The sequence below is a fragment of the Polistes fuscatus genome, unplaced genomic scaffold, assembly GCF_010416935.1.
Source record: "Polistes fuscatus isolate 324 unplaced genomic scaffold, CU_Pfus_HIC Scaffold3, whole genome shotgun sequence".
Lineage (NCBI taxonomy): Eukaryota > Metazoa > Arthropoda > Insecta > Hymenoptera > Vespidae > Polistes > Polistes fuscatus.
The window spans coordinates 5552545-5563768 of record NW_025113107.1 but is presented as its reverse complement, the minus strand read 5'-3'; the positions used below and the strand labels follow the sequence as shown (position 1 = coordinate 5563768).

At 30.2% G+C, this 11224-nt stretch overlaps 1 protein-coding gene across 1 annotated transcript; it reads right to left on the bottom strand.

Moving 5' to 3' along the window:
- Nucleotides 1–298: 298 nt before the first annotated feature.
- On the bottom strand, nucleotides 299–3370 carry LOC122519795 (glycerate kinase-like). Its single transcript, XM_043639493.1, has 2 exons — nucleotides 2712–3370; nucleotides 299–2645 (listed from the first exon to the last, which is right to left on the bottom strand). The coding sequence occupies exon 2, from the start codon at nucleotides 2614–2616 to the stop codon at nucleotides 586–588; it is 2031 nt and encodes a 676-aa protein (XP_043495428.1). The 5' UTR covers nucleotides 2617–2645; nucleotides 2712–3370; the 3' UTR covers nucleotides 299–585.
- Between the last annotated feature and the right edge of the window lie 7854 nt (nucleotides 3371–11224).

The window sequence follows — 11224 nt, the reverse complement described above, 5'->3', positions numbered from 1 at the left end:
ATATAATATTATATTACTTTCTTCATAAAATTGTAAACAAAAAGAAAAAAAAAAAGAAAAAAAAATTATCCATCTTATAATCCAAAAAAAGAAAAAAATAATCAGCGTACTGACCATTACTCTTAAATTCTGTGTACAATTTACGAGGCATTAAGTAATAAATAATTATTATAGATTTGTCACTGTGATTTTGCTTCTTTTTAATCAATCTGTGATACTACTTAATAAATTCTTTATTTTAGTGGCGATTATCAAAAAAATATGCATTTAAATTTGTAAACTATGTTGAAAAATAAAGTTAGGTAACAACAAATGTTCTCACTTTTATATGTGCCTGATGTGTTTATTACATATTTTTTTATATATCCGAACTATAAAATGTTATTAATAGATAATTTATTCTATCAAACATTTCTGTTAATCTTATTGCATACACGATCCACAAAGAAATGCAACGTTGATATTTATAAAAGTTGTGCGACATATGTTACATTATAAGATTTAATTACATACCAAGATTGTCTGCTATCCATTTCTACCCCATTATATTTAGGAATGTTTTCCTATTATATAAGTATTTTTTTTTCAATCACTTGGAGTTTTTCGTTGCTTATTACAACACGGATCACGTAAATTTTCATCTATTATTTTAATATTAAGTTTTTCTATTTCAATTTTACGAGTCAATGATTTATCCGATGGTTTATCTTTTTTAAAAAAAGCACGCATAAGAAGAGACTTATGTTGTTTGATGGTTTCTGGATTGATATGTAAATCATGATCGTCTAAATTTGTAACAGTTACATCTCCTTCTTTCTGATGCATTTCACATGTGCAGTCACGTTTTTTTATATAAATAAAATGTAAATCCATGACGTTTGTACCAGTAAAACCAGTTTTAACTATATTTTCACCTTTCTTATATCGAGAAAAAAAATTATATGAATTATTCTCTACTAAAGCATTTTCAGGTATAATACGTTCTACTTCCATAATCATCAATTCTGTCTTATATTTCTTTTCGTATTCATGTATATCAAGCGATTCAATGTCATCTATCTCCTTTGCTATTTTATTTGATTCTTGATCTGTTAATTTAATTGATTTTGATGTCAGATAATCGCTGAACATATATCTTTTGCACGGATCTTGATGCACTACTTCATTCTCAGTGTTATCCTCTTTCTTTGATTGAAATGCAGTTATTTCTTGGATTCTTATCGATTTTAATATTTCAAGTAACTGATATACCACTGGTGCAAAAGCAGGATAACCAAACGCACCTGCTGCATCTGTTGGCCCATCTTGGCCGTCTGTACCACCACTAAATATTATTACATCGTAAGATGCAAGTAGTGGATTACTTTTGACCTTTGCTAACCAATCTAAAGAGAAATATAATGCCAATTCTTGATTTCTTCCACCTTTCCCTGTACCAGTAACTTTAACTGTTGGTTCACCAGCAGCTATTAAAACAACACCGCCTCCATTAACATTTTCGATCATAGAATAAATTTCTTTTACTTTCTCAGCTGTTAAAGAAATAATGTCTGATTTATTAACATTGGTAAGAAAATCTTCCATACTTAATGTCTTATTCAGCGTAAGACATATCAGATTAGCCACATTCACATATGCTAAGCTAACATCATGAACATGTCCTTTAATATTGTTTTGTAATATTATTGGTACAAGTTTTCTACGTAAAGCTTCTACTCTTGCTCCTTCTATAGCAGTCATATTATTAGCTAAAATGATGTTATTAACATGCTTGAATTTCTTTTCCGAATTTAATAAAGGTGCATCATTAAAAGTTTCAGTAGATGTAATAAGGTATTTTAAATCACTTTCCACACTTTTGAATAAATCATATTTTCTTAAAACAGTGATAACTTCTTCTGGCAATTTTGGATTATAAACAGTAGGGCCACTAGCAATTAAATCAATGGGATCATCTATAATGTCAGATATAATGAGAGAAATAATTGAAGCTGGGTAAGCCATTCTAGCAAGGCCACCGCCTTTAACCATAGATAACTTTCGTCTTAATATATTAACTTCAGTTATATCGGCACCAGCATTTTGCAATTCTTTACATAAACGCATCTTATCTTCAGAATCTATTGTAGGTCTAGGCATATAAAGTAATGCAGATCCTCCACCTGATACTAATACGATTAGAGTATCTGTCTCGGTTAATGATTCGACTAGATCTATAATATCATGTGTCGTGTTTAAAGATCTATCATCTGGTTGATTATTTGTAGCACCTTCTCTAAATTCAAGCACAGTTGTTTTCTGATTAGGAAAACTAGATGTTTTATCGAACGTCCATATTGAATCTTTAGAGATTTCAGGCACGCTAACTATACCCTTGACCAAATGATTACCGAGTATTTTTTCCAATTCTATAGCCATGTTCATAACGGCTTTGCCAAAACCTACTAAATAAACTTTTTCCCCTATTGGAAATCTTTTATTTTCGATAAACAAAGCTCCATCTTTTAATTTCACCTTATCTTTTATTATTTGCTTAGGAGAAACAGCTTTAATAGCGGAAAGAAAGATTCCTTTCAAATTGGATCTTATTTCATTTAATAATATTTTGGTGGCCATGTTAAAAGAAATTGATTTCTTTTCCAAATCTTGAATAAGTCAAAAATTAGAGCTCAAAACAAAACAAAAATAACAAATAAGAAAAAAACACAAACCTTAAATTAATCTGTAAAGCTTTTAAGTATCATGAGTGTGTGTTGTGTTAACCGTATTTGTTGATCTTCCTCATGTTGCAACAACTTATTGAAAAAGGTACACTTTTCTAATCACTCTTTTTTAATGACGTTTTACACTATTACATCAAATTAATTATTAGTTTTATGAACATACTTATTATAAATTTAAACTAATATTTTATATGCTTAAACGTTGGAACGTTTCACATTTAACCAAAAATTTAGGTTAACGTTTGTACTTGAATACGTCACGCACACATTGTGTTACGTCCTAGATTTATTACTTTTAATTTATTGTTAGATACAAAAATAAAAAATGTTACTTTATATCAACACATTGATAAATTGCGTCCCATTATAATCGCGATCAGATTGCGTACTAATTTAGAAGTTGGGATTATTATTTGGGAAAATTAAATATTAATAAAAATATACTATAGATGGACTCTTCCGTTTTAACACACTTCTCAAATAATATCATGTTTTCCGTTGGATCACAGAAAAATTATGGACGCATTTAATTGGCCTTATTTTCAATACAATTTTGTTTCAATACAAATTGAAATTTAGATATAATTATCTACTGTAGAAAATGAATTCTATGGTAACAACTTTATGAGAAATTTTCTTGGAAGATCGGAATAATAGAAACCTACGCTCAATGGATATCGATTTAAAGTATCGGTATAGTAGAAACTTACAATGTAATATACATAAAACTAATGTTTTCTTTTACGTATATAATTAGGTAAAAATGTGTGTGTGATGTTATAGTAAATCGAAAAAAAAAAATAAATAAATATTATATAGAAAAATATATTTTTATAATGGCATAAAATTAAATCGCGTATAAAAGTAACCGGCTTAACTGGTGGGATAATTTATCGCGTAAAAAGAGATCTATGCGTGAGAGGGAGAATACTTAAATATTTTTCTAGTACATATAGTGACGAAGAGTTTATCTCATTTGTATCAGATATCTTGTACCGTGGGCTCTTATCAGATAACAAAATTTCCATTGGCGTCTTAACACATTTATTATTGATATTTCATCGAGCAATGTGAAAATTATTAGATAGGAATGAAGTCTTATTTTTATACTTTAGCGTTCTTTTTTCCCTCAACTTGGCTGTTTAAACAACAATGAAAAATTCTTTTCGAGTATGTGGTCGATCATAATCATTCTAATCTCTTTCTAACAAGATATAAGTTACGGATATATGGTATATCGTTTTACAATAATACTCGTGATCATCGATGCGTTTTCATAAATCATTACGTGTTAATGCTCACTCAACGATCGTTGTTGTCCAATGCACATTAGTGAAACTAATATCTCTCTTGGTTGATAATATCCACGTTTCTAAACCATAATTCGAGACGACAAGTTTTACCAAGACCTCGATTTGATGTCGGATAAAATTCGATTCAACCGTCTTTATCGGTTCTTGTAAAGGTTACACTTTTCTCTAGAAAACCCCTCTGTTATTTTTTTTCTTGGGTTTTATACACATGTCTGGTATCTAACAATGTATCATATATTAGATACTTACATATGTAATTACAACGTTTGTTATTATGCCGAGTATCCTATTTAATGATATTCCAATACGAAGTAAATCTTTTATATTAGATATTATCCGGCACGGGAAGGAACGAGGAGCAATTATCGTGATAATGGCGGTACAGCATCCTTCTTTATCGCGTTCAAGAGGAAGAAGAAGATCCTGCTGTGTAAAATGCGTTAAGAATGTCAATGAGAAGAGTTTACTGTCGAACGCGTGCTGTTGGATGTGTTGCAGGTAGGTATTGCTTCCCGAATGGAATAGAAGAAAGAAGAAAAGTCGAAAGAAAGGAGACGAAGTGCGAGCGAGAGTGGTAACCTGGCGATCATCGTTCAACGAGTACGTCCAATGACACGACGCTTTTATTTATGATTCCGAGAAGATCCTTTTCTTGTTATCTTCTCGAGTTCCTATGGAAGAATCCCACGAGTTCTCAAAGTCGATCTAAAACTTTTACACTTTTATATTTCTTTTCATTCGTTGTATTAGGTGAAACACATTTCTTCAATTGTGGAACAAACTTATTTACGTGAGTATAAAGTTATAAATTTAACATCAATTTCGATAATTTCGCTTCTTTGTTATTATTTCATTTACTTCGAATTTCGAAAAGAAAGTTATTCGAAGTTGTCAACTTTTCAGTTGTATAAATATAAAAAGGGCAGCAGCATTAATTGGAGCAGGTAAAATATATGCACAGACATAGGAAATGAGGGAGAAGAAGAGAAGTAGACGAGGATGTAACGCTTTCCGCGGCTTATAATATGAAGCGATGCCGCAGTTATAATGCTAATGCAAGTCTCTCGTTAGCCTGACCCCGCTTTCGTAATGCTTTATTACATAATATCTCCGTACTGTGTCTCTCCTCGTGGTCGCGTTCGCGTCAACTCCTTATCGCGGAGAATTGTACTGCGGGAATAGTGTTCTCTCTCTTTCTCTTTCTCTTTTTCTTATTTTCTTTTCTTAAAGATCGAGACCCAGGATCGAAGTTTCTTGTTCAATGAAATTCGAGCGAAAGTAAGAGACCGCGAAGGTAATTTAATTAATAGATACTTCAAACCGATATATCGGTATCGATCGGTTACCAGTTCATCGATGAATTATGCGTTTCGTGACATACATATGCATACACACATATTGTTATACATAAGATATTTGGTACTTATCTATACTCGAGAGGAAGTGCAATTATTATTTAAATATATTCCAGTTAGAAAGATTAATATTTTTGTCCATAATTATGAAAGTGGTCTAATGTAAGTCGAAATTAAAACACAAAAATGTGTTTATTAAATTAATTCAATATAATTTTTACATTATTGTTAAACATGAATCGTTTAATAGTGATTGTTATTTCAACATTATATGGAATTCATTTAACGTTCAAATGTAATACTTTAAATATCTCGAAACAAGAGATATATATGATTTTCATAATTATGAGCACATTTAGGTTAATGATTTTATTATTTTTTAAGATTAATTAGATGTAGATAGAATTGTAAATAACATTGAAATATCGAGGAGCGAACTTCGGGACCAATTATTAATTTAAATTTTTTTAAAGGAGTTCAAATTGACGGAGAGACTCTAATTTATGATTATTTATTAATTCTTCTTTCTTATTATTAATTAGTTCTTTCTTTTTTTTTTTTCGATGATATGAAAGATCAGCCAAAGAAGAAAATAATTTATCTCGAAGAAACGATTATTTCGATTTACGAAGCTCCTTTCAAGGTTACTTTTCTTTCTTCAACATTCCAAGTTGAGTAGAATGTATTCGATGATCGAGTAAAGAGCGAGAAATTCTATGCTCGTATTCCTACTTGTCATTTTGATTACTTTCTTCTGTTCCTCTTCCATTCGATTTGCCGTTTAGTTAAATAGAAAAAAATTAAATCATTCTTAGAATGATTTCTTAACACCTCTCGTGCTTGTAAATACGTGGGATCTCGTATACCAAACGATCTTTATTCCTTCATACCCTTATTCGTATAACTTTATAGTAGGAGTTCAAAGAGATTGTTGATATTAATTTCAAATACCTTATCGATAGTGTCACTCTCAATATTTTTCACTCCATCTTTTTTTCTTGTTCTTTTTTACTTGTATAATACTCGTATACTCAAGTTGTCTTATCGTCATCAGAAAAATCAATGCATTTTGCAAAGTTCATTGCTCGTAATCGAAAGTTATTCGAATGAGTCATCCAAGGCCAACGAGAAAGAAATCGCGACACACGCTCGTTAATAAAAAATTTATTTTTAAACATATCCCCGAATACATTGATTTTTATCATAAATATTTAAAATATTAAAATAGTATATATAGAGAAATTTATTACAATTAATTATACTTGATTAATAAATAATGACCAACAAAATGTTAGGAAGTACCGGATAGACTAAAAATGATTAACTGTATTAAAAGTTTTCCAAGATTTATATTTTTACGATTAGCATTAATTAATAATCAATCACAACGAGATTGAATAGAAATACGAGAAAATTGAATGATGCCGACCAACACGTTACATTCGATCTGCTTGCGGTGAAACGACGATGATGACACCGACAGGTGTTCGAAAGAAAGCAAAGCCATATCTTCGACGAACCGATCAACTTGCACCTGCTCTCGTGCAAACCTCCATTTTTTTTCGTACATTAAAATTTTCATTCTTATGGACAGAATATGAACGTTATGTCGATTTTAATATATTTTATTGTGAAATTCCTAGATGATTTTAAAAACGAATAATTTATTTTTTAAATAAATAAGACATTTTATGCTAATATTTTTTCAGAATATAGTTTCGAAGAAGAGTAATTGGTTTTTGAAATTTTTTAGAAACTGTCAATCCACCGTGTACTATAAAGAAATGAGTAAATCCATTTGGAAAAATAATTTTCAATATTTTTCTCGCAATATTTTGCGCAATCCTTAATCCATTGACAGGAGAAAATCCTATATAATAATATGAAATAGAAATGATGAAATTGTTAACGATAAGATCGATAATGTTAGTTGAATTTCTAAGAAGTGTTCGTGTTATTGTGGTTCACTGTATCTCGTAGCAGCCACGAATATACTTTATATACATACGTACGCTTGTTAAGAGCATTAGATTGTAACACGACGAATTGGCGGATTGGCTAGAATCGGTTATTATTTAGGTCGGCGAAAATGAGTGGGGGTTATAGGTCGACTTGCTTTTTGTTTCGAGCGAGCGAAAGTGTTTCACTCCTTATTTTATGTTCGTTTAGTACCACAAGGTAACGTCACCGTCATAACTGATGCTATACATGTAAGGTAAAATTAAAATAATACCATAAATCGAACGTCTTAAAGCAAAAGTATTAAATATTTAAAATAAAATAATCTCGAATATAAATATGTAGTAAAGTTTTAATAAATAATTTATATTAAGATTATAATTAATCTTAAAATTAAAAAAAAGTGATTGAATATTGTAAATATGAATAATTATGTTAATTCTTATGGTATTTATTAGCAATATTGACCTTTAACATCCCGCGCGTTTTTGTACTACTGCCTATCCAGCAATTCCGGCGCATAGTATTTTAAGCATAATTAACTAAAAATTAAATGCTAAAAACATTTGGCTCCACAAGGAAGCCAGCGTAGTCATTGAATAAATGAGTGATGTCTCTGCAACGGAGTCAATGAAACGTTAATATACTTGGAATATTAAACAATTTCGATTTGATATTTTATTAGATGAAAATTTTCAATTCAAAGTTATCACTGGTCAGAAACGTTAAAAGAAAAAAAAATTTTAATTAATTTAAACAATCAAAGATATTAGTAAAGTATATTGGAATGTACTATATGCTTTAAATAAGTGATAATTAATCGAAAAATATGTATATTGTAGTTTAGAAACACCGAGTGTAAGTTCGACGTACCGTTCTCTTCGAAATCCAACAGTAAATTAATTCATTGTCCTCTATGGAAGTTATTTAAAATTCTTTTATTGATTTCTATTTATATGACTTTCGTAAGGAATAACATAATAATAAACGACGGATTTGTGTATGTTGCATGTGTTTAGTATATTCTGATATATTTTTTGCATGCCTACTTGTATGCTTCCTCTCTATTCATATCGTTTTATATAATTTTATCGTTACCGTCTCCTAAGAAGTTTCACTTCTTCAACAAGCAAAACTCAATAATAATGATATAAACTTTGATGGATGAATACAATAATTTTTTTCACAATTGGTTAAAAGGAGTTAAGTATATGCATTCGTCATATCTCACATTAGTTTTTGACCTCGAATGACGTGAAAGCCCGAAGGATCAAGAAATTAAACGAAGTGGTTTTTTTTTCTTAACGAGCTCATCGTTTTTCATCGAGGAGGAAGACAAACAACAGGTTCGGAGGCAGTGTACATTTTTGCGTGATAGAGATTATTCGAAAGTGTATTCTTTGAAAGAAAAAAAGTCGACGGTATAATAATCGTTGTAGCGATTAAAAATGAACGTTTTATTAATGGCCTATCGTCAATACGTTCATTATTTTGTCTTCTTCGATTCTAATAACAATAAAAACTATCCATTAGTTTTACTCTACTTATTTTTTCTTGATAAAACATAAACGAGATAAAAATAACAAGATTTATCAAATCGTTACGGTGTTGAAATAAATATTAATTTGTTCTTAATATCTTATGGGCAAAAAGGGCGATTGTTTGGGGTCCCCATCTACAGAAGGGTATAAAGTCTTCAAATCAATATTCTATAAATTTATTTATGTACTAAAAATAAAAAGAAAAAATATCTTGATTCGAAGAAAAATTCAACGCCGTACATCGGGCTCCCTAATTCAAATTTACTCGAGGTCCCATGAAGCTATAACGTACTGTTAAATACACACGCTAAATATACATATAGAAGATATACACGCATATGCATGGAATGAACGTAACGAATGAGCACATATGAAGCATCATAAAATTATATTAATTATATTTAACTAAGGATCGAAAAATTTGATGTGTATATAATTTTTGAAATATTTCGCATGTTTAGAAAAAAATAAAAATATATTTAAAAAAATTGAAATTAGATTTAATTAAATATCGATGATGAGTTAGAAATAAAATTTGCCATCATCTATTTACATTGTATGTAATACAGTTAGCAATGTCATTGTCAGTCGGTGATTCGCATTACGTTCGTCGAAACTCGTCGTGTCCGGGAAGTAGAACTATTAACGCTTAACATTCTCGTGGTAACGCCTGTATAATGTCCATAGACGATGTTATGTAGGCGTAAGGTAATACCTTAGCGCGGTACCACCACTTTATCCTGCTACATTTGCAGTATTGCTTGATTCGGCAAAAAGTGTTTAATAAGTTGAGATCTTTGTCACGCTAAGCTTTTCAATTTCTTTAATTCTATAATTAAGTCTTCTTCTTTTTTTTATTTAGCGTGAGAAATTCGCGAGAACTGTATCGCGTACGCGAGATCGATCATTGTCGTTTAGTATTTTATGTTCCTTTTTCTTTTTCTTTTTTTCTCAGAATTAGATATTTATCTTCGAGTGAAACTTTTATGTAAAGGAGAAAGTTGCTTTTTATTTTCTATTACACGTATCTTTCTCTCTTTTTTTAAAATAATTTTTAGGTCATGCTGTTTCTTATTACGAGAAATTTTTACAATTTCACTTGCAGGAAATAAAAAAAAAAAAAAAAAAAAAGAGAATTGTTATCGATATATTTGCAAAATTTGTATCTTCTTCGAACAATTAATAATATTCTTTTTGAAGAATATAAGATCAATAGTGCATTGTCGTCATGTACGATGACGTGAAGAAAAAAATGGATCGTTTTGTTTATTCATTGGTTGGTTATTATCATTTAGTACGATAGAAAGGTTGCGTTATATCTTCCTTCTCTTTCTTTCGTCCGCCAATGGATCTCTATCGGATGAAGCTGAATAAAACACGATCTCTGTTACGTAACGATTTCAACGTGTCTTTCGCTTATACAGAGATTATCTCCGGTTTCTGTGACACCGTCAATCATGTATTTATTTCAGTCTATCGAGTGCACATATTTGAAGCACATATCAATTGATTGAGAAGTTAGAAAATTTGTCGTTTTCAGTTTTCCTTTAACGCATCGTAAAATATCGATTGTACCTAACTCGTGATCGATTTTATGCATGCGATTGTTTGAAAATTTAACATTTTAAAAATGTAAAAATGAAATGGAACAAAAAAATTAAAGAACATATGTATTATATTTAATTATTTTAAATAATTTGCAAATGCAATTAAATTAGATTAAAAAATAAAAATGGGCAACTATGTGGATGTTTAAATATTTCAAATTTTCTAATTACGTTTGTGAAAAGTACAATTTTATTTTTTTATTTTGATTAATGTAGAATTGAAATAATGAATTGAAATCCTTTTATACCCGTTATAAGATTGGAATCAGGAAGATCCATTTAATCTCAAAGGATGCCTTAAAGATAGACAGGAAGAAGCAGGTTGTTCCTTTCGCGTCATCGAACGCAACTTCCCGCTGTTTCTTTGTATCTCTTTTAATGATCGACTTGACGCTTGTCGTACGCTTGTCGTATATGGTTCAGAATACACAATCATTACGTGGGTTGCAAGGCGATCGTTTACACACGACACGCGTTCTATGTAATTGAACACTGCAAATCTTTAAGGTATATCTATACACATATGTTAAAAGAAAGTAAGAGGGCGATTAATATATATGCATGTTATTAAGAATACGTATATGTAAACGTCGAGTTATACTAATTATGGTATGTAACATGTAATTTTAATAAGCTAATTAATACAAGCGCCGATGTATGTTACACTTGTTGCGCGTGTATATGCGTGAATGTACGTGTGACGAATCGAACCGTTTATTAAATATA

Excerpts from the sequence above, each read along its gene's own strand:
- LOC122519795 (XM_043639493.1), bottom strand. The coding sequence starts at position 2,616 with ATGGCCACCAAAATATTATTAAATGAAATAAGATCCAATTTGAAAGGA.